The 23,961-nt window shown below is 47.9% G+C and overlaps 2 protein-coding genes across 6 annotated transcripts in view; one reads left to right on the top strand and one right to left on the bottom strand.

Moving 5' to 3' along the window:
- The window catches only part of ZNF576 (zinc finger protein 576), an 11,465-nt gene extending 7,965 nt beyond the window's left edge, over positions 1-3,500 (top strand). For 3 of the 5 annotated variants that reach the window (XM_033914217.1, XM_033914218.1, XM_033914216.1), the window contains exon 3: positions 2,511-3,500. In XM_033914217.1, the coding sequence (XP_033770108.1) occupies positions 2,511-3,076 (566 nt within the window). In that variant the 3' untranslated portion in view covers positions 3,077-3,500. Of the gene's footprint in view, positions 1-2,210; positions 2,269-2,510 lie in introns of all 5 variants that reach the window. The other 2 variants (XM_033914220.1, XM_033914219.1) reach the window with 1 other exon arrangement.
- Positions 3,493-23,961, bottom strand: LOC117345487. Its single transcript, XM_033914215.1, has 4 exons — positions 23,698-23,961; positions 17,464-17,757; positions 14,749-15,207; positions 3,493-4,584 (listed from the first exon to the last, which is right to left on the bottom strand). The coding sequence occupies exons 1-4, from the start codon at positions 23,819-23,821 to the stop codon at positions 3,950-3,952; spliced, it is 1,512 nt and encodes a 503-aa protein (XP_033770106.1). The 5' UTR covers positions 23,822-23,961; the 3' UTR covers positions 3,493-3,949.

Below are 23,961 nucleotides of genomic sequence, written 5' to 3'. Positions count from 1 at the left end.
ACATGCGGAGGCCCCGCCAGGTGTACCCTGGCATAGTTTTAGACCTCATATCACTCTAAGCTTTTCGTAAGGAGATGTGTGTCTAGCTTACCCTTACCCATGTCACTTTATGCCACTCATAAAGAGATGCACATCTAACTTACCCTTAAATCATAGAATGGTGGATTCCGCAATTACCTCTTATGGGACAGCATTCCAGGTGTCCACCACTCGTTGCGTGAAGCAGAACTTCTTGATATTTGTCCTGAACTTGTCCCCCCCTTAGCTTCTGTCCATGTCCTCTTATCCGTGTCACATTAGACATTGTAAATAATTTTTTTTCCTGCTCTATTTTGTTGATTCCTTTAAGTATTTTGAAAGTCTCGATCATATCCCCTCGCAGTCTCCTCTTCTCGAGGGAGAACAATCCCAGTCTCTTGAGTCGTTCCTCATATTTCAAGTTCTCCATGCCCTTTATTAGCTTCGTTGCTCGTCTCTGCACCCTCTCGAGTATTTTTATATCCTTTAGGTATGGAGACCAATGTTGGACACAGTATTCCAAGTGTGGTCTGACCATTGCTCTATAAAGCAGCATTATTACTTTTTCCGATCTACTCGTGATTCCCTTCTTTATCATGCCTAGCATTCTGTTTGCATTCTTCGCTGCTGCTGCACATTGACCAACGGCTTCAGGGTCCTATCAATTAATAGGCCCAGGTCCTTTTCCTTTTCGGTTCTTCTCAGTCGCACCTGACATACTATACTTGTATTTTTTCAGGAGGGGCTAGAGAAGGGCCTGTCAGTTGGTTCCCTCAAATTACAGGTGCCAGGCATCTCTTGCTTTAGGGCTTAAGTGGAGAAAGTTTTGTTGGCTTCACATCTTGATGTAGCAAGATTTTTGAAGGGAGCAATATGGCTGCATCCTCCTTTATGACAGCCATTTCTGACTTGGACTTCTGTAAGACTATGCTGGCCTGCAGGAATGAACACTAGATTTAAAGGTAGACCAAACAGTGTTTGGGGGGGGGGGAGGCAAGTGTTAGTTCAGTGGGGGGGGGGGGGGTTTGGAGAAGAGGCAGCAGTGTTGGGTCTGGGGAGGGTGAAACGAAGATGGCCATGTTGAGTTTGGGGTGAAGGGTTGAGAGGAAAGCAGCCGAATTGGGTCTCAGGGTGTGTGTGAAAGGGACAGCAGCCATGTTGGATTGAGGGGGGGTGGGGAGAATTAGACCTAATAGCTTGAGATGGGCAGGGACAGTTGGACCTAGGGGGGAAGAGGGATGGAGAGTTGGACCTAGGCGAGAGGAAGAAGGAGAAAGTTGAACCTGGGGTGAGAAGGGAGGAGAGAGAGGGTTGCACCTGGGAGGGAGGAGGAAGGAGGGGGAGAGAATTGGACCTGAAGGGAGGGGAAAATTTGACTGGGGGAAGAGAATTAGACTGGGCAGGGAGGATAGTGTTGGACCTGGGAGGGAGAGGAGAAATTGGAACTGGAAGGGGGCAAGAGAGCGGGGAGAGATGGACCTAGGGTGTAGGAGAAAGGAAGATATGTAGGGGAGCCTTGAGGCCTGGCACCCTTCCTGTATGCTCAGGTACCCTCCAAAGCTATAGTACCTCTTCAGTGTTTCGTGGGGTAGCTGAAACACTGTCAGCCAAAGAAATCTGTTGCCTGAATTGCTCCCTTTCTCCTCATATTGCCCCAGGAGCTTGAAAGTCAATGGTATGCCTCCAGCAACAAACATTTGCACTCCCCAAGCATGCTCATTTCATTCATGCATGCTTAGGGAGTGCTGGTATTGGTGGTTGGAGGTACCCCACTGCCTTCCTCGCTCTTGAGGCAGCATAAGGAGGCAGGAGGTGGCTTTGGCATTGGATTTCTTTTGACTAGTGGGGCTTTGGTATCCGCACTAGCAAAGGTATGATATCTAATGTGAGGAGGAGGGAGAAGAAATGTGCCCTCCCCCCATGGACTGCTGACTATGCCTTTCTTTAATTGTGTGATTAAAATTTATAATTGACATGTAGCCCTGGGTGAAAGGAATGCATTTAGTGCATGAGAGAGACAATTGAATAAGATGGACAGGTCTGTTACTCAGAAAATTTTAGAAGGATAAAAAATTTTTTAATGCTGATATAGAATGTTTCTTTCATAAAGCTAGTATATTGTATAGCATTTAAATGATGAAAAGGGGCTTTGCGAGTTAACAGTGATCACTGTACCTTTTTTTCCCGGTTAGGTTTAGGGTTCCCAAAATGAAGGATTCTTGCATATGTCAGACAGGATTGAAATAGCAGGTAAAAATAGATACACTAAATGTGGAACTGAAGGAGAGAAGGTGAAAACCAGAAAATATAAATTGTAAAAGAAACAGCATTTGTTTTTAAGGAAGGGCATTAAATTTTGTATACATGCCCAAACCAGCAAATATGAAGATGTAGATGGAAGTAAAAATTAAAAGCTAAAGCAGCGTGTGTGAACAATAAATTATGTAAAATTAAAAGTCCTAGTTCCCTTCTTTCACTTCTTTCTTCATCAGATCCCTTGGAATCCACTCAGTGCTTCCACTGCCTCATCACTTTCCCTGATGCAAAGTTCAAAGAGCGGCACATGAAGCGGGAACACCCAACAGACTTTGTGCAAGAGAAACTGCGAGGGGCACTATTTGTCTGCTTCATGTGTAGTAAGTCCTTCCTCACATCCAGCTTACTTACTGCACATCAACGCACTCATGCAGAGTCTAGGAAGGAGCCAAAGGCAAAGAGCAGCAACTTCCAGTGTGAGCAGTGTGGCAGAGGCTTCCATCAGCTGGCCAGGTTACAGATGCATCAGCTAGTGCACTTGGGAAAGAGACCACTCAGATGCTCAGATTGGGGGAAAAGGCCCTACCAGTGCCCACAATGTGGGACCTGCTTCGTCCAGTCTTCCGATTTCCGCCGGCATCGGCAGATTCACATGGAAGAGGCAATTCATGAGTGTATCACAAAGCGTCAGCTAGTGCTTGTGGACAAAGGGCAATACAGGTGTACGGAGTGTGGGGAAAAGTTCCCCCAGGAGGCAGAGCTTCATGAACACTACATACAACATGCCAGAGGAAACCTATAGCATGGACGTATGCATGGCAAGACAGAGAGCAATCTAGATAGTCTATAGACATAGCACTGCAGAGGAGATCTATAGTAATTTAATACTATGCAGTAGAAGGGGAACAATAATGCCACGTAAAGATCTTACAGATAAGAGTATAATTCATAATCTAGGTGTGCTCTTGTCGTCGTCATCAGATACCATCTTCAACACCCCCACTTTACTTAGACACATAAGCGCAGCATAAAATTGTTTTTTAAAATTTTTTACTCTCTTGAAACACAGAATCAAATGTTTTTGTTTAAACTACCTGTTGAATGTTTAATGTGCTACTAATGTATTTTTGCCTTAATATGTAGATACACTACTGGGACATCAGCCTACTCAGGGTACCACATTCGTATAATCGGTTAATTGCACAAATAAATACCAAATGACAGCGTGAAAGTCATTTTATTAGAAATCTCACCTGCCACCATGACTGAAAATGAAAAGAATTCTGCAAACATATCAGAGCAGACTCTTAGCTTTTCTGTCGTTCCTCTGAGTAGAGGTGGGATGCTGCTTTATATTATTTTTAGAAAGTCTTTGCCCTGTGGAAAAGCAATTTAATATTTAAGGAGTGGGATCTATCCTATTAGTGAGTGTCTACTGACCCTGTGACGTCTCAGGGATTGAAAAACAGCCTGAGGGACCAGCGGCTCCAGTAGCACTGGGACTACTAATCACAGGAGCCTGCTGAGAAATCATTTTCTCCTGGATGAAGAAGGACATGCTGGCTGGTGTAAGAGGAATAATGTTATTGGTTGAGGCAGAGCTGCAGTAGTATGGTCTTATGTGCATCTATCATGTCTGATGTCATTTTCAGTCACTGGCTACTGCTCACTCACTTCACTTGCTGTTTTGGGACTGTTTGGATCCCTGAGGTCCCAGGGAGGAGGTGCAAAAGGTTGGGTTGGGCTGGTGTTCTGCTGTGGGAACCTCTAGGTGCATGAAATGTGTCATATGCGAGAGGGGTGATGATATGAAGGCAGAATCTGCATGGCAGGGAGCATCAGAGGATGATGGTGGTAAGATGAGCCCATTGGGCAGTCCACGGGTAGCCAGCAAGCTGAGGGTGGCAGCAATGTTCTGGTTGACGGCCAGCTGGTTCCGATGTAGTTGGAGTGCCTGGGCACTGAGGCACCTCATCTCACTGCCCAGCTCTCCCACTCTGTTGCTGAGCTTCTGCACACTCTGGTCAAGCTGGGACACATATATGCCAATGTCATGAACACGTGTGTTCAGTGCCCCCAGGGCCTGCTCAACCACCCCCATGGAGCTACTCAACCTCTCCACCAGAGACTCCAGGTATGACATTGTAACAGCACTTTGTCTGTGGGCCTGGAGGGGGTTCAGTGGCTGCAGGTGTGAGAGTGGTGTTTGCTGGAAGCTGTTGACTTCTGTTTCCTGATTGCTCCTACTGTGACTTTGAAGGATCTTCAGCTTTATGCTGTCTTCATCATCCTCGGCATCTGTACAGACAGCTGTAACAAAGCAATATAAAACCAAGAATTACATGGAGACCAACCACTGATCCCAAAAAGTCTTGTTGAGCAACAGCTATCCCAATACAAGACCGTACTGGTCTTACTGAAGTACAAAATAGCTTTTTAAAATGATGATTGGCTTTTTTTTTTTTGTTTTTTGTTGGGGGGGGGGGTTGTTAGGTCTTGTTTGGAACAAAGCAGATATTGTGGACAATTCATGAATCTTGGAACACTGAAAGGCAGTTAGTACCCTCTTTCCAGTAAGATGAGCTACTGGGACTCTAGCTGCATATTCATGTATGATTTGGGTTTCTGGATTTATGAATTGGAAATATAAATATTTTTTTCCAGCTACATTAAGGTTTGAGAATACAAAAAAATTAGGGGTTTTTCACAGTATAACTGCTGTTGTTGTTGTGTTTCGTTTTGGTTAGAATCAAATAATAAGGAGAAATTAGGTTCTTACCTGCTAATTTACTTTCTTTTAGCTTCTCCAGACCAGTAGAGGTTAACTTTACGAATGGGTATATATCTAATCATGACCAGCAGGTGGAGACTGAAAACAAAACTTTGGGACAGTATATACTATCCTCCCTTCTCTATTTCCCTCAGTCTGCCGAATAGCCAAGCAGAACCAAGAACTGGAAAACAGGAAGAAAACAATACTCCAAACAGGAGTAACAAATAACATACCCAAATGCTGTTGGAAAATGCAGAGGAGAAATACCCGAAGGAAAATGTCCCCACAGCTCGCCAGCCGAGCCACAGCCGCTGTTCTTTAATTCTCCCCGGCCCTAGAAAAATACTAGAACCTGCAGCAAAAAACAAAAACTGCCCGCGAAAACAGCCCCAACAAACCTCTACTGGTCTGGAGAAGCTAAAAGAAAGTAAATTAGCAGGTAAGAACCTAATTTCTCCTTCTTTAGCACTCTCCAGACCAGTAGAGGTTAACTTTACGAATGGGACGTACCAAAGCAGTCCCTCTCACGGGCGGGACCCCCGAAGGGCCGATACCAGAACACGCTCACCGAACACCGCGTCCCGACGCACCTGAACATCTACCCGATAATGTCTAACAAATGAATGCAAGGAGGACCAAACCGCAGCCTTACAAATATCCACCGGAGGCACGAGCGACGACTCAGCCCAAGAAGCCGCCTGACCCCGAGTGGAATGAGCCTTGAGAAACTCTGGAACAGGCTGCTGTTTCAGAAGATAAGCGGAAGCAATCGTCTCCTTGATCCAGCGCGCAATAGTAGCCTTAGAAGCGCCAGCTCCCCGACGAGGACCAGCCAGGAGGACAAAGAGATGATCGGACTTCCGGAATTCCTGGGTCCGCTGCACATAAGAGCGAAGGACCCGACCGACATCCAACTTGCGCAGCTGCCGTTGCTCAGAAGAGCCCTCCCGACCACCCAAGACCGGGAGAACCACCGATTGATTGACATGAAAAGGAGAAACAACCTTCGGCAGAAAGGAAGGAACAGGCCGCAAGACGACCCGCTCCCTAGAAAACTCCAAGAAGGAAGCCCTACAAGAGAAAGCCTGCAGCTCAGAAACACGCCTAGCAGAAGTAATGGCCACCAAAAAGACCGCCTTCAAAGTAAGGTCCTTCAAAGAACAGTCGTCCAAGGGCTCGAAAGGCGGGCGCACCAAAACAGAGAGAACCCGATTAAGATCCCAAGAGGGAACCGAGGGCCGTAGGGGAGGCCTAAGCAACTTGGCCGCCCGCAGAAACCGAATCACATCAGGAAGAGCCGATAAACGCTGACCTGACACCAACCCTCGAAAGGCCGACAGGGCCGCAAGATGAACACGGAGAGAAGACCAAGCCAGGCCTCTATCCAGGCCATCCTGCAAGAACTCTAGAATGTTAGGCAGAGAAGCGCGAAAAGAGGTCACTCCCCGCGCCCGACACCATTCCTCAAAGAGACACCAAACCCGCACATAAGCCCGAGAGGTAGAAAGCCTCCGGGACCCCAAAAGTGTAGAGATCACCTTGTCTGAATATCCCTTCTTGCTAAGGCGACCCCTTTCAAGAGCCACGCCGTAAGACAGAAGGGAGACGGGTCGAACATGGGAATGGGACCCTGCATCAGAAGGTCGTCCGAGAGAGGCAGAGGAAGAGGAACCGCCACCAGGTGCCTCCCCAGATCCGCATACCACGGACGTCGAGGCCAATCTGGAGCCACCAGCACCACCAAACCCGGATGGTGAACAATGCGAAGAAGCACTCTGCCCACCAGCGGCCAAGGAGGGAACACATACAACAGCCCCTCCGTTGGCCACGGCTGGACCAGAGCATCCAGACCCTCGGCCAGCCCGTCCCTGCGACGACTGAAGAAGCGGGGCACTTTGGCGTTGCCACTCGTGGGCATCAGGTCCATCAGGGGCTGCCCCCAAGCTTGCACTATCAACCGAAACGCTCCGGTGCCGAGAAACCACTCTCCTGGATCCAGGAAGTGACGACTGAGGAAGTCTGCCTGAACATTTTCTACCCCGGCTATATGAGAAGCCGAGAGGTCCAGAAGATGGGACTCCGCCCAAACCATGAGCCGAGCCGCCTCCTGCGCCACAGGAGTGCTCTTGGTGCCCCCCTGACGATTGACATAAGCCACCGCCGTGGCAATGTCCGACAGGACTCTGACCGACTTGCCCAGCAAAAGGGAGTGGAAAGCTAACAGCGCCAGCCTGACCGCTCTGGTCTCCAACACGTTGATCGACCAGGAGGCCTCCTCCGCGGACCAGGTGCCCCGAGCTGAGTGGCCCATAAACTGAGCCCCCCAACCGAGGAGACTCGCATCCGTAAGGAGCACCGTCCACTGCGGGAGATCCAGACCCACCCCCTGAACCAGGTGAGGGGTCCGGAGCCACCAGCGCAGACTGCAGCGCGCCAAGCCTCGCAGGGGAACCGGAACATCCAAATCTTGCCTCCGGGGAGACCACCGCCGGAGCAGAGCATACTGAAGAGGACGCATGTGGGCCCGCGCCCACCTCACCACGTCCAGGGACGCCGCCATTGACCCCAGGACTTGGAGGAAATCTCGCGCCCGAGAACCCCGGGACGCCAAAAGCAGGCGAATCTGAGATTGCAATTTGCTCACCCGGGCCTCTGGAAGGAAGACCTTCCCCAAGGAGGTGTCGAACATAACCCCAAGGCACTCCAGACGCTGAGCCGGGACCAACCGACTCTTGGAAAGGTTGACCACCCAGCCCAGCGACCGGAGAAACACCACCACCCGAGCCGTAACCCGGGAGCTCTCCTGCAACGACTTTGCCCGAATCAACCAGTCGTCCAGGTAGGGGTGAACCAGGATGCCCACCGACCGCAAGGCTGCCGCAACGACCACCATTACCGTGGTGAGCGTCCGAGGAGCCGTGGCCAGACCAAAGGGAAGCGCACAGAACTGAAAGTGCCGCCCCAAGATCGCAAAGCGAAGGAAGCGCTGATGAGAGGCCCGAATTGGAACCTGCAAGTAGGCCTCCGTCAGATCGAGAGACGTAAGAAACTCCCCCGGCTGAACCGCCAGAAAGACCGACCGCAGCGTTTCCATGCGGAAAGACGGAATCTTGAGAGCTCTGTTGACCCCTTTCAAATCCAGGATGGGCCGAAAGGTCCCCTCCTTTATGGCCACCACAAAGTAAATGGAGTACCTGCCGGTGCCCCACTCCGTAGGGGGCACCAGCACCACTGCCTCGAGATCTAGCAAACGCTGAAGGGTCTGACGAAAAGCCTGCGTCTTCCATGGAGTCTGACATGGAGAAGCGAGGAAAAGGTCCGGCAGAGAGCGGGTAAACTCCAGAGCGTAACCGTCCCGCACCACCTCAAGGACCCACTGATCGGACGCGATCTCAGCCCATTTGGGGAAAAAATTGCGCAGCCGGGCCCCCACCGGAACCAAAGGGGGCGCCGGCAAGGAGTCATTGCGCAGGACGGGAAGCGGGGGAACCGGCGGAGGGATTCCCTGCCCCCCGACGGGCCCCCCGAAAGGGCTGCATGCGCTGGAAGAACCGACCCCGGGAAAAACCCTGAGCTGGGAAAGAAGCAGCCCCACGCCCCGGGCGTTACTTGCGAAATTCCCGCAAACGCCCCCGGGCAGCCCCACACCTAGACGCAGGGCGGGCACGGTCCTCAGGCAGACGGGGCACCTTCGAGTCCGTCAGAGTCTGAATCAACTCATCTAATTCCTCTCCAAACAAAAAGACCCCCTAAAGGGAACTTTAGTAAACTTAGCTTTGGACGCAGAATACGCCGCCCAAGCGCGCAGCCACAAAATACGCCACGCGGCCACGCCATAGACTTAGCCGAAATCCGCACCAAGTCATAAAGAGCAGCTGAGAGGAACGAGGCAGCCATCGCAATCTTCGCTACCTCCTGATCCACTAGACCAGTCATCAGACTCCCGATCCAGGACACGCTCAGCCCACCGAAACACGGCGCGAGCGACTAGCTCCCCACAAATAGCCGCCTGGACCCCAAAGGCAGAGACATCAAAATCATACTTAAGAAGTGTCTCTAACGCACGCTCCTCCGAGACCCTAAGAGCAGAACCGTCCATAACAAGCACGGTATGCCGCTTAGGAAGTGCCGAGACCACCGCGTTCCCCATTGGCGAAATTAAGGTAGCCCTACCTCCCTCCGGGACGGGATACCCAAGAGCCAAGGCGCACACCAAACGAAACTGCGCCCATAGGCCACTGCGCCAACACAAAATCCCGCAAATCCTGACGCACAGGAAAAAAGCGGGAAACAGGACAGACCCCCTGAAGCAGAGGGGTCCCGGGGCGGGGTCTCCGGCGGCGACACTGCAAAAATGCCGCACCAAGGAGACCTGCTACACAGGTCTAAAAGCTCATCCCTCTGAATAAAAAGCGCACCACGGACGCATCTGCTCTGGAAGACGGGAAACCCGCCGCCCCGCTGCCAACAGGCGTCCCCTCCAGAGGATCCTGGAAGCCCGCCAAAGCAGCCAGGTCCTCAACCAGGCCAACACGCTCCTCCGCCCACCAATTCGCAATCCAAGCCCCCCCGCGGGCGCTTGGATGAGGGAGGAGGAAGAGGGGACGCCAAACGAAAAGAGGGAGGCAAAGCCATAGGGGGCGTGGAGGGAAACCCCCCCCCCCCCCCGAAACCCCCCAGGCGCACGTGGGACCCCCAAAAGTCCGCACAAAGAAAGAAAATAAATTGGGGGCAAAAAACCCCTGGGGGTCCCCAGGGACTCCCTGCCCCAGCAGGGGTCCATGCTGAAACCTGCCCCTGTGTTCGCCATACAGGGGGAAGGTCACCTGAGGTTGCAGACAAAATGGAGGGGCCAGACAAAGAAAATGGCGAAGTTCCCGCCAAAAATGCTCCCTCCATGGCCTTTAGCGGATGAGAAGACTGAACAGTCTCAGCCGCTAAGACAGGCAAGTTGGCATCAGCTGTCAAAAAATCAGCTGAGAGGGAATCCTTCGGGGAATCCCTCCGTGGGCGGTTGTGGAAGACCGGGCTTCCCCACTGCTCCAAGCCGACTCGCGAGGCACCATCGGCGGGGAGCTCTGGGCGCCTGCAGCCGCTGCCGACGGAGCTCCACCACCTCACCGACCCAAACCGCCGAGTTCAGGCCGGCCGCGAGTGCCTCGCGGCTGGACTCAATTGTGTCCTACTCCCCCGGAGAAGAGCACAATTGCTCCATACGCGACCTAGCTATAAAAAAGTGCCGGTTACATGAAAAAATACAGTAAACTACAGTTTTCTTAAAGGGAAACAACCCTTCAGACCAGCACTACCTCAGGATTTTTTTTTTTTTTTTTTACAGAACAGACTCCACAGGCTCTCGAAGCAATATGCCTTGCTTGACTTAGGGGGCAAGGCTTACTGCTGAGGCTCCTCTAAAAAAATGTGGGGAGGTGGAGGAAGTGGGGGGAGGGACCCCGCTCGTGACCCGCCGGGTTTGACACCCCCGAGGTCGGACGAACCCCCAAACAGGGCCCGACCAAGCTCCGTCCGGCCAAAAACAGGGACAATAAACCCCTAAACAAATTCCAACAGCCCTACCAAGAGAGATGGGTACAGATCACTCAACACCTGCTGGAGACTGAAAGAAGACTGAGGGAAATAGAGAAGGGAGGATAGTATATACTGTCCCAAAGTTTTGTTTTCAGTCTCCACCTGCTGGTCATGATTAGATATATACCCATTCGTAAAGTTAACCTCTACTGGTCTGGAGAGTGCTAAAGAATAACAGTTTATATACCGCAGTACCGTGAAATATATTTGTGCAGCTAAAGAATTGTCAACACAGAAAATGACCCAAAGCAGACAGTAGCGAATGACATGCGGATGGGTACCCACAGTTAACCGCAGGATGGTGACAGGGACAAACTTTGTCCCCATGTTGTTCTCTAAACTATTATCAATATATAAAAATTTAACACATCTTAAGACAATTGGCAACTGAATTGTGTGATTAAAATTGATAATTGACATGTAGCCCTGGGTGAAAGGAATGCATTTAGTGCATGAGGGAGGCAACTGAATTGTGTGATTAAAATTGATAATTGACATGTAGCCCTGGGTGAAAGGAATGCATTTAGTGCATGAGGGAGACAATTGAATAAGATGGACAGGACTGAAGTTGCTTTGGTTTTAAATGAACTACTGTTAAATGACATCATTTCTGAATTGTCTGCCTTTGATATGGCAACAAGAGTCTGGTCTGCTGACCAGACTCCTACCATCTACAACATCTTTCCATCATCTAATGTAATCAGGACTTCTTGATCACACTTTTACAATACAGGTTCAAGGCGATTTACACGTTAAGAGGCCCATGTAGTAGCATGGGAGAATACAGTCAAACCTTGCGAGTAATGCGATTTGTGAGTGTTTTGCAAGATGAGCAAAACACTCTTGCAAATTGTGCCTCGCACATCGAGCGTTGACTCAATTTGCGAGCCCCCCTCCCCAAACTCAAACTGCGATCTGGCTCCGGCACGAACCCACAGATTCTTGGAGAGCGGGGGATGCTCAAGGCCCAGCCCAGCAGAAATAAGCAGCAGGCTCTTCCGGCACCAGCATGTCCTGTGGATTGGTGCTGCATGCCGGTGCTAAATCACGGTAAGGTTTTGGGCGGACGATGTCGGTTGTCGGGGTGGGGAGTGATGCCAGTTCTCGGAGATGGGGTGGAAGCATGCCAGTGGCCTCGGGGGGGGGGGTCTTTTTGGGATGGGATGGGGTGGGATGGAAGCGAGCAGCGCCGGTGGCCTCATGAGGGGGGGGGTGGATGTGGAACGAATCAAGCGAGTTTCCCTTACTTTCTATGAGGAAACTCTCTTTGATATACAAGCACTTTGGTTTACAAGCATGCTTCTGGAACAAATTATGCTCGCAAACCAAGGTTCCACTGTACTTACAAAGACAGAGAAGAAAAGCAATGTTTCAGAGGGAGAGATACAACATGTTACAAGGTTTACATAGTTGTGGGAAGGGAACAACTAAATTACATTGTAGTGAACTATTGCACTGTCAAGGCGAGAGTGCAGAGACTTAAGTCGGTAGGAATTTGTGAAATAGGTAAGCTTTCAGTCTTTTCCGGACGTTGAGATTGATTGGTTCTGTTCTTATGGAAGGTGGGAGGAAGTTCCAGGGTATTGAAGATTTGCTTGTACTTCATTCCCTTGGATGAACGGATGATCAGTTGGTGGGAGTTATTTATTCTGGTTGAGGCGAAGAAGGAAAACAGGTGGGTTATTTGCTGAGAGTTACAATAGTCAGGTTCAGTTAGGACCAGCATTTGAACCAAGATTGCAAAGTGGTTGGTGTAGAAATATGGTTTGATCAGTCTCAGCTGCTTTGGGCTGCAGAAATTTTTCCCCGAGATTTGTATATTTGGGGTACATAGGACAGTGTGGAGTCAAGTAGGATTCCAAGCACTTTGGAGGTCTTTTCAACTTTTAGCATCGCACCGGAGGGTAGAGTTAAGGTGGTGGGTGCTGATTGTGTAACATGTACCCAGTTGCTCAAGCATCTTACTGCAACAGATTCATCTATCATTGTTAGCATCAAGGAGCATTTCCAACATTTAATAGACACTTATTTTCCTGTTCAACCCCTACATAGTTTAGGCTCTCTTCTACACCCATGTCTGAATTATCTTCTCAGATGATGTAAAAACATAGGCAACTGAATCTTTGGGAAAGTTGTGTCAAAACTCTATGAAAATGGAAGGCTCTATTTGTGATTTAATTAGTTGTACAGAATATTGTTCCTTTTTATACTTTTAATAAAAGATTTAAATATAAAATCATAAGTGTTTGAGGCGTGTGCAAATGAGGACAGAGCCTGCGATGATAGGGACAAACTTTGTCCCCATGTCATTCTTGAGCAGACAGGAGGATCCAAGGCAGGGCAGAACTGATGAAAATGGCCTTCCAACATTTATGTAATAAATGTTTATTTTAATTTTGTATAAGTATTTATTAAACAGTACTTTTAATTATTTTTCTAGGGGGGCTATGTTGACAAAAACAACTTTGATGATAAAGTCAAAATCATTACCAGATAATGCAGGCATCATTGGGGGGGTGGGGGGGTGTCTTCCTGCTATGGTACAGCTGTCCTGAGACATTTCCTTCTGATATGGTCAGCTTGGCTGCTCATGTGCCCTCACAGTAATTTGTGTAACTAAAAGTAGTCCACCCCTGCACATGTTTTCTGTAAGCTCATTCCCCCCTCCGCCACCCCATACATTTTCAATCCCTGTTTCCTAGCTCCTCTCCTCAACTTACAGTTCAACTCCATCCCAGCTTGGCCCAGTCCCTATCCATTAGCCTTCACCATCCTGTCTCCATTTCTGACCCCTTCAAGCTGATTCACTCTTTCTTTTAATCCTGAACAGCTATTCTTGGCATCACATGACTCTCAGAAACTTTGAGTTGCCTAGTGCCCAATCTCTCACACTGCTCACTCAGAAGTTTAGGCATCATGTTGGGATGAAGCAGGGAACCATACCTATGGCTGTTGGGGATCACCATTGGCCCAAGACTTTGCAAAGAACAGTGGATTAAAACCTAAAATCAGAAGCCTATCTCTTCTTCAGTTGCTGGATTGAGGTTTTGATACCTTTTATGGTCAACACAGAAGTTGCAAGGTCTCAAATTCCCTCACACCAGTCATGTGACTGTCTACTTGTAACATGTTCTGAGCTTCTGGCAGAACAGGATAGAAACATAAATAAATGTAGCCACCAGTGGGCCTGGTTTGGCAAGGACCTACCTACTCTGGGATGAAATCCACATTTATCTATACAGCTGACAGGAATCCCTCAAGCCCCACCAGCTGACACCTCCTGGGCCATCTGAACACACTCCCAGCCACTGTATACAAGAATGAGAATTTGTGGGATGCGAGCACTGGTAAAATGTTTAGAGCAGGGCTGCCCAAGTCCGGTCCTCAAGATCTACTGGCAGGCCAGGTTTTTTGGATATCCACAATGAACATGCATGAGAGATTTGCATATCAGGAAGGCAGTGCAGGCAAATCTCTCTTATGCATATTCATTCTGGATATCCAGAAAATCTGGCTTGCCTGTAGATCTCAAGGACGGGACTTGGACAGTCTTGGTTTAGAGGATCCAAGAGTTCTGGTGAAGGAGGTCTTCAACTGGTGGGGCATGTGGTTCCCGCACGGCAAGATACTAATTTTTAACATTTGGTGGGTGGGAAAATCTGGGCCGACCACCTACTCCAGGCATTCCCAGATACTATGCCACTACATCGCACCACAACATTTTATTTGGTCAGTTCTTATAGGGGAAAGCACCCTCCAAGGATTCATGACATGGTAAGACAAGGTTAGACAAGTTCCTGCTGAACCAGAATGTATGCAGGTAAGGCTAGACTCAAATAGGGCACTGGTCTTTGACTTAAGGGATGCCGCGTGAGTGGACCACTGGTCTGACCCAGCAGCGGCAATTCTTATGTTCTTATTTCACAACCTACTAAACCTTCAATTTATAATGTGCTAGTACTACAGGACATATGACAGCAAGCAATACAAAGGCATGCTATGGGGAGGAACAGGGCACCAATCAATTGATAACTGCAGTGATGCAACTAGGGGGAATTAGGGGGGGGGAGGTTAGTTACACTATAGTGCAAAGGCATTCCCACAGGACTTACAAGTGCAGGAGAGAGATTCAATGGAAGGTTCTAGCAGCTCTGACACTCTCCTCTCCTCCACAGAGAGGGGTATGTTGGACCTTGGACCTCTGCCAGGCTTCTCATGCCACTGTACACTCCTCTTTCGGGCCCAGCGTTGCAGGTCATACCACTTCTTGCGGACATCACCACCAGTACGCCAGCTATGACCCAGGCCCCGCACCTTGCCTGCAATACGCCCCCAGATCCTCATCTTGGCCTCCTTGCCCAGTCTTTCTCTGCCACGGCCAAAAAGAGCTCCTAAGTTCCGTCGTACCTCCCGGATTATCAGGTCCACCTCATCTGGCGTGAAGTTAGGTTTGCGCTTCTCCTCATGGCTCTCTTTCCTATGCGTTTCCTCCTCCTCTTCTGAAGTGTCCCCAGGGGAGGAAAAGGAGAGAGAGGGGCTCCCGTCCAGCGGTAATAAACTGGGCACCTGGCCTAAAAAGGCAACGCATCAAATAATTAGCCTCTAAGGAGAGTTCTTTTTTCACCATTTTATATTTCATTTCAGCTTATAATTTAAGATGATCATTTAGTATACACTGTTTTTAATACAGTAATTAGAATACAGTATCTGCTGTGCTTTTTCTTCTGAACAGGATCTCAAAGTATTCTGCATTGAGAGCTAGTTAGTCAGCTGTCTGAGTTGAATAGTCTGGCTAAGTGTTCAAATTTGTTACTTGTGAAAAATTGCAAGAGGACCTAGGAAAACTGGGCATCAAAATGGCAGATGACATTTAATGTGAGCAAGTGCAAAGTGATTCATGTGGGAAAAGGTAATCCAAAATATAGCTACATGATGCAGGGTTCCACATTAGGAGTTAACTGCCCAGGAAAAGGATCTAGGTTGAGGATATGTTGAAACCCTCAGTTCAGTGTGCAACGGTGGCTAAGAGAGCAAATAGAATGTTAGGAATTATCAGGAAAGGAATGGAAAACAAAAGATGAAAATGTTATAATGCCCTTATATTGCTCCATGGTGCAACCACACCTTGAATACTGTATGCAGTTTTGGTCACTGCATCTCAAAAAAGATATAGCGGAATTAGAAAAAGTACAGAGAAGGGTGACAATGATTAAAAGGGATGGGACAACTTCCCTATGACGAAAGGCTAAAGCAGCTAGGGCTCTTAAGTCTGCAGAAGAGACAGCTCAAGGGAGATACGATAGAGGTTTATAAAATACTGTGTGGAGTGGAATAGGTAGATGTGAATTACTTGTTTACTCTTTCCAAAATACTAGGACTAGAGGGCATAGAATGAAGCTACTAAGTGGTAGATTTAAAACAAACCAGAGAAAATATTTCTTCACTCAACATGTAACTAAACTCTGGAATTTGTTGCTAGAGAAAGTGCTTAAAGCAGTTAGCATATCAGGGTTTAAAAAAGGTTTGGATAACTTCCTTAAAAAATCCATAAACCATTATTAAGATGGGACTTGGGGAAATCTACTGCTTATTCCTAGGATAAATAGCAGAAAATCTTTTTTACTCTTTGGGATCTTGCCAGGTACTTGTGACCTGGGTTGGTCACTATTGGAAATAGGAAACTGGGCTTGCTGGATTTTGTTCTGTCCCAGTATGGCAACTCATGTTCTCACTTTGTGAATACATAGCTGTTTCCAAGCAGGAGAGTACATAAAATGAAGCCAACAGCATGATTACAGATTTCCACATGGCGAAATAAAGCAACTGGCTCAAGGGCATGCAGAGAATGTACACCAGAGCTGATGATTACAACTGAGGCCCAGAGTCATACAGTAACTTGTGCCATGATCATATGGAGAGTGAGAGCAGGAAGATTATTTATTTGGGATTTTAACATCACTCTTTTCATTAGTAGCTCAAGGTTAATTACATTCAGGTTCAGTAGGTCTGTGTCACAGAGCTGCCAAGTTACCCAGTTCCAGGAAGGAGATTTTAAGCCTGCCCGGATTTCTGCATGTCTCATCCTGACACATTATGGGACCTGCAGCACTGATTTCAATGAGTAGAATCAAGGTCCTCAAGTATTATACTGCTTTAATATGGAGAAATTATGCCTTACCTGATAATTGTCTTTTCTTTAATTAGTAAAACTGTTCTGCTTAAATGAGTTATCCCTTCCTACCAACAGGAGGAGGTAGAGAAAAGACTGAATTTCACCTCCCCTTGCTGGTAGGAAGGGATAATCCATTTGTGCAGAACAGTAAGCTAACGTTTACAACCAGGACTGGCCAAAAAGTCCCCTTCCTGGAACTGAATAGTTTAGATTACAATCCTTAGGGGTCAACCGATCTGCCAAGTTTGTAATTAAAGCACTGGAGGATGGAGTGGCTTATTCTAGGTCCACAAGCAGCATCAGCAGGATTTAAACTCTGGTTGTCCTGATTCTCAGCCTGTTACTCTATCCATGAAGCTACACTTCCATTAGATTAGAACATTATTGAACACAGCAGAAAATGTGGTCTGATTTAGTAGTGTACAAAAAGGGCTGGAAGTTTCTAGCTACCTTCCACTTCCAGGAATAAACAGCAAGGAATGGATTTTCCCACCTGGGGTCTCAGGAGCACTCCAGGTGACCTGAACTGGCCACTGTGAGGACAGAATACTGGCTTTGATGGACCAGTGGTATGACCCAGCATGGCAATTCCTAGGTTAGCTGGCCTGCAGTGAAGCAATGATGTGATCTGACAGCTCTGCTCCAATTGACTCACCTTGAAGTTCAGCACCCAGGCTCAGGGTTCTGCTGTCTAAGCAGGGATAGAATTCTTCATCTGACAGAGGCTCTTCTTTGATCTGTACACGCTCATGGTCTGGAATGATTTTAACCTGCATATATTCCAGTTGGCAGAATTCTTTCTCTCCTTGCTTCATCTTAAACTCCACAGGCTCTTGTTTTGCCTCTGGTGACGCTGTGTCTGTGATTTCATCTTTCCCTGAGATCTTCGGGCTGCCATGAAACATTTGCATTTCTCCAAGGTCCTGCCTTACATGCAGAGAACGGCCTTCTGGTAATGAAAGACGGGTAGAATAAGATCAGTTACTATAAATGTCTTAGCATTTTAGAGACATTGTCTCGCATTCCTCATTGGTAGCTCAGTGTAGGTATTTTCCTGTCCCCTGGATGGCTTACAATAGTGCTTCCCAATCTTTCTGTCTGTGACCTTGTGATTACAGCCAAATAAAATTGTGTGAATCCCCTGGAAGTGCAGAATAATGATGCACTTATGGAGAGCTCACCTATATCATGATCCCAAAACCAGGTTTTGTGACCCCATTTGGTCTCACAGTTTGGGAAACTCTGGCTTTCATTCTTATGTTTGTAGCTGAGGCAATGGAAGGTTAAGTGACTTGCCCAAGATCACAAGAAACATCAGTTGCATGTAAAGCTTTGCACATACTGATACATGAGTTTATCTTTCTGATTTTATTATTCTCTATGCTCCCTCTCATGTTCTTAGATCACTGAAGAAAAAAGAAAAACACCCAAAAAGTGGCATAATGAAGCAGATGGATGCTTTTCTTGCCAAACCCTTCCGATTTGCTATTTTCAAAACCTATTTTCTAGATAGATTTCTCTCTCTCTCAAGCTGTTCATCTAATCTAAATCTCAAGGGGGCATATTAGAGGTGTGGTATGGGCAAGATTAGGGCAGGCTTATGACTTGGACTTTTTTTTTCTGCCATAATTGTACATTTAAGAATAGGTCCAGGGCACAATTTGTAGTACTGTAGTAATTTGGACATCTGGGGCTTGACCTGTTTTAACAATGAATAAGTGCCACAAAGGTGCCCAAACTACCAATGACCACTGGAGGTATGTAAACATGACCCCCTCACATTCCCCCAGAAGTCACTGACCCTCTCCCATCCCCCCAAAGATACCTGCCAGTATGACAGCTTCAGATATTATGGCCAGTCCTAGTACCACAGCAAGAAGGTTGCTGAAGTAGCCTGGTGGGCGGTATAGTGAACCATAGAGATAGGGACTCACGTCCATACTTCACTCTAACCACTACATTTAGGATGGAATTTTTGAGCCTTCCAAACCCCATTTTAATCCCACTGTACCCATATATAGATGTCAGCTGCAGGCATAAGGGCTATTGATGTGGTATACAATTGGGTTTTGGAGGGCTCGAGTGACTTCTCGCCTGTTCCCTCGAGGCAGACTTCTCCCGCTGCCCGGCCTCGTTCAAAGCGCCGATCGAGACATACTTCTTCCTCGAGGCGGAGGTCTGCCAAGTGTCCCAGGGATTCTTTCCCGAAGCGGGGCAGGTCACCAGGCCCTCGCACTATGGGTTCCATCAAGCCGTCAGACCTCGTACTGTCTGACCCTAGTCTTCTCCGCTCTCCTGTGCTGTCTTGGTCCCCGGACCGAGGAGCCCCGAGGTCTAAGACTCCCGCCTCCCTCCCTCGTCGACAGGCCGTCTTCTTCCCGGGGCTCTCCGAGGCGGGCTCCCTGGGCCTCGGTCCTCACTGTCCAGGCTCTCAAAGCACAAGTCATCCTCAACTCCCCCTCGTTCTTTCTAGAGAGTTGCGCGGGGACAGAAATCCCACCCATCCCCGCCAAAGTCCCACCTGTCCCCACCCGTCCCTGTGAGGAATCCCACCCGTCCCCACGAGGAATCCCTCCGTCCCCACCCGTCCCCGCGAGGAATCCCCCATCCCCACCCATCCCTACTCCTCCCTCATCGTCCACTAGCTCCTCCCAGCTTCCGATTCAAGCCAGCCATCCTCCAGACGCATGCACAGGACCTCTGAACTCCCCCCTCAAGCCGGCGCCGCTCCAACAACATGCGCACCACGTACAAGCATGCAGGACGTCCTGCATGCTTGTACGTGGTGCGCATGTTGTTGGAGTGGCACTGGCTTGACGGGGGAGTTCAGAGGTCCAGCATATGCGTCTGGAGGATGGCGGCCGGCTTGAATTGGAAGCCGGGAGGCGCTGGTGGATGGCAGAGGCCGAAGAGGGAGGAGAGCTGCACGAGGACCCCGGGGAAAGAAAATCACCACGCTGCAAGGGCTGCAGCACCCACAGGCAGGTACCCACCCCTGGCCACCATAGTAAACCTTGGTTGTGGAACGAATTGTTTCAATTTACATTGTGGCCTATGGGGACATGTGCTTTGATATACGAGTACTTTGGATTACGAGCATGCTTCTGGAACAAATTATGCTTGTAAACCAAGGTACCACTGTACTTAATACTTGGAGTATGGACTATTTCTGGAGTGGAGTACAAAGGTCTAAACCAGGGGTGTCCTCTACGGCCCAGTGAAGTATTTTGTGCGGCCCCGGTCGAGGGCGTTGCAGTGTTTTCCTCTGCTCCCCTGGGTGTTTACCGTCTTGCCGGCTCCTTCCTCTGTCTTGCTGCAGCGTTTGCGCAGTCCCAGAAACTTTTTTTTCAGCCAATGCAGCCCAGGGAAGCCAGAAGGTTGGACACCCCTGGTCTAAACATTCCCAGCACATATTGAACTATGCATTAAACCAGATTTGGGTGGGGGAGGCAGTGTAACAGATTGTTAGTGCAGTCTGGTACCTAAGTCCTGCCTTTCAATAAGAAGGTAAACCAGTTCCTAGAATGAACGAGTCAGGTTTTCATCGTGTAAGCTACTCCCAGAACATTATAAGATGTGTAATTTTCTTCCTTTTAAAATATGTATTTAGTTATTTTAACCAGACGAGCTTCCTGGAACAAATGGTAAAAGAGCCGACAAGAGGCAACGCCACCCTGGACTTGGTGCTAAATGGCCTCACGGGACCGACAAAAGAAGTAGAAGTTACGGTACCGCTGGGGACGAGCGATCACAATGCGATCAACTTTAAGCTTGACATCGGGAATAGAAATAGTGCCAAAACCTTAACCAAAACCTTTAACTTTAAAAAGGGCAAATACGATCGCATGAGAGCCATGGTGAAACAACGACTCAAGAAAAAGGTGGACAAACTTGAAACAGTAGACCAGGCATGGTCCCTACTGAAAAATACTATCACAGAAGCACAAAATCTCCACATTCTGAGGATCTCCAAAGAAGGGAGAACAAAAGGTAAGGGAGAACCGGCATGGCTTACCAGACAGGTGAGGGAAGCCATAAAAGAAAAGAAGGACTCTTTCAAAAAATGGAAACACATGAAAACAACCGAAGCATGGAAAAAACATAAAGATGATCAGAAGAAATGTCACAAGGCGGTGAGGGATGCCAAAAAAGACTATGAGGAAAAAATAGCGCAAGAGGCCAAAAACTTCAAGCCCTTCTTTAGATACGTGAAAGGGAAAAAACCCGCAAAAGAGGCGGTGGGACCCCTGGATGACCAGGGAAGAAAAGGGTACATTAAGGAAGATAAATTGCGGACAAACTAAATTCCTTCTTTGCGTCCCTCTTTACGGAGGAGGATACCGCAAAAATACCAGAAGCAGTGAAAGTGTTTAATGGAGTAATAGAAGACAGCCTCACCACAGTTGAAGTGGAGTTAGACCAGATATACTACCAGATCGACAAACTTAAAACTGACAAATCCCCTGGACCGGATGGAATTCACCCGAGAGTCTTAAAGGAATTGAAGGTTGAAATCGGAGAGTTATTGCAAAAACTCACCAATCTGACAATCAGAACTGGACAGATACCAGATGATTGGAAGATAGCGAACGTCACGCCAATTTTCAAAAAAGGATCGAGAGGAGAACCGGGCAACTACAGACCTGTGAGCCTTACGTCTGTCCCTGGAAAGATGGTTGAAGCACTGATCAAGGATAGCATAGTCCGGCACTTAGATACACACGACTTGCTGAAACCCAGTCAACATGGGTTCAGGAAAGGGAAATCATGTTTAATGAATTTACTTCAATTTTTTGAGACCGTGAACAAGCAAATTGATAGTGGAATGCCGGTGGACATAATATATTTGGACTTCCAGAAAGCATTCGACAAAGTTCCACATGAAAGACTGCTCAGGAAACTACAAAGCCATGGAATAGAGGGAGATATACAAAGGTGGATAGGCAAATGGCTGGAAAACAGGAAGCAGAGAGTGGGCATAAATGGGAAGTTCTCAGACTGGGAGAAAGTGACTAGTGGTGTGCCCCAGGGCTCGGTACTTGGGCCGATCCTATTTAATATTTATATCAATGACCTGGAAGACGGAATATCCAGTGAGATCATTAAGTTTGCAGACGACACAAAGCTATGCCGGGCAATCAGATCGCAGGAGGATAGCGAGGAACTCCAGAGCGACTTGTATCAGTTAGAGAAATGGGCAGAGCAATGGCAGATGAAGTTCAACGTGGAGAAATGCAAAGTAATGCATTTAGGTAGTAAGAATAAGGAACACGAGTATAGAATGTCAGGCGCAACTCTGGGTAAGAGCGAACAAGAAAAGGACCTGGGTGTACTGATAGAAAGGACCCTGAAGCCGTCGGCACAATGTGCGGCAGCGGCAAAGAAAGCAAACAGAATGTTAGGCATGATAATGAAAGGAATCACGAGTAGATCGGAGAAAGTCATAATGCCGCTTTATAGAGCAATGGTCAGACCACACTTGGAATACTGTGTCCAACATTGGTCTCCCAACCTAAAGAAGGATATAAAACTGCTGGAGAGGGTGCAGAGACGAGCAACGAAGCTAATAAGAGGTATGGAGAACTTGAAATATGAGGAACGACTCAAGAAACTGGGACTGTTCTCCCTTGAGAAGAGGAGGCTGCGAGGGGACATAATAGAGACGTTCAAAATACTGAAAGACATCGATAAAATAGAGCACAAAAACAAATTATTTACATTGTCCAACGTGAGACACGGACAAGAGGACATGGTTTGAAGCTAAGGGAGGACAAGTCCATGACAAATGTCAGGAAGTTCTGCTTCACGCAGCGAGTGGTGAACGCCTGGAATGCTCTTCCAAAGGAGGTTATTAAGGAATCCACTGTGCTAGGATTCAAAGGCAAATTAGATGCACATCTCCTTACGAGAGGCATAGAGGGATAATGGGTAATTAAAACTACATCAGGTGTATACCTGACTGGGCCTCCGTGTGTGCGGATCGCCGGACTCGATGGACCATGGGTCTGATCCGGAGATGGCAGTTCTTATGTTCTTATAATTGCATTTTCAATTCTATAGCTATCATTCTACGCCATTGGGGTAACTGATCTGGAATCATAAAACAATATAAATACACAGTACTATGCCATTAAGGGCAGATTAAACCAGCCCTGGTCTAATAATCTCCATTGCACCTACAGCGTTATAGTTTCTCATTTTCCTTGGCTATATCACATTAGGAACTATGTATAAAGCACAAAGCCTGATGTGATTTAACTTAGAAAGATGATATACTCATATGTCTATCCTATGAGTTCACATTTAATCTAAATCCCTCAAAACATTCTTAGGTTTCTTATCTGCTGCCTTGTCAAAATGGGAATGCAATTACAAGCAGGTAAATACCCCATAACCCTGGGTCAACCTTAATGGTTAGAGGGGATTGTAATTCTTTACATAATTGCTGGTAGGCCCAAAATGCACCAGTTTTCATTTTCTTATGTCTGGCTCAGCCTTTAATCTTAAAAGGTATGCAGGAACTATTTATCCCATTAATTACAAGCCTACACGTCCCATAATGCACTGGGAACAGCTCACACGTCTTTGCGTCTTATGGTTCACTCTGGAAGCTGTAATTTGGCTTTCCATTCAAGTCCCAGACTGCACCTGCAATCCGTATACCCCTCTCTCGCTTCGAACATGGTTTTAACCTTACACTTGTGCTTGTATGCTGGGACTTGTAGTTTTTTTTTTTTTCTTTCCCTAGCCAAATACAAATCTAGGGTTAAAAATCCCACAGTGCAAGAAGAGCTGTTCCACGCCCCTTGATGACTAATTGTATAACCCGTCCCTTCGCGCGCGGTTACCCTCAACTTCTCCCACAGGAACCTCAGCGCCCCCTACTCACCTCCGCTCCTGTGCTCACCCCTTTTCTTCATCACACGACCGAAACCGCCTCTTAACGTCACATCCGGCTTCAACTTCCAGATGGTCCCCAGGGTCAATGAGAGTACAGTAGTAGTTTCTCCCATTACAGTCTGAAGCTGAACCCAGCAGAGTTGCGGGTTTTCCTGCCATGTTAGGTTACTTTTTGAAGATCAGTTGCGGTGTTTTTTGTTGCAGTTGTAGGTGTTTAGGCTACTTTCTTATCGTGTGCGCGGTGTTTTGGGTG

The sequence above is a fragment of the Geotrypetes seraphini genome, chromosome 11 (genome assembly GCF_902459505.1).
Source record: "Geotrypetes seraphini chromosome 11, aGeoSer1.1, whole genome shotgun sequence".
NCBI classification, from domain to species: Eukaryota; Metazoa; Chordata; class Amphibia; order Gymnophiona; family Dermophiidae; genus Geotrypetes; species Geotrypetes seraphini.
Note: the sequence above shows the minus strand (reverse complement) of the source record. Positions and strands in the feature narration are given on the sequence as shown.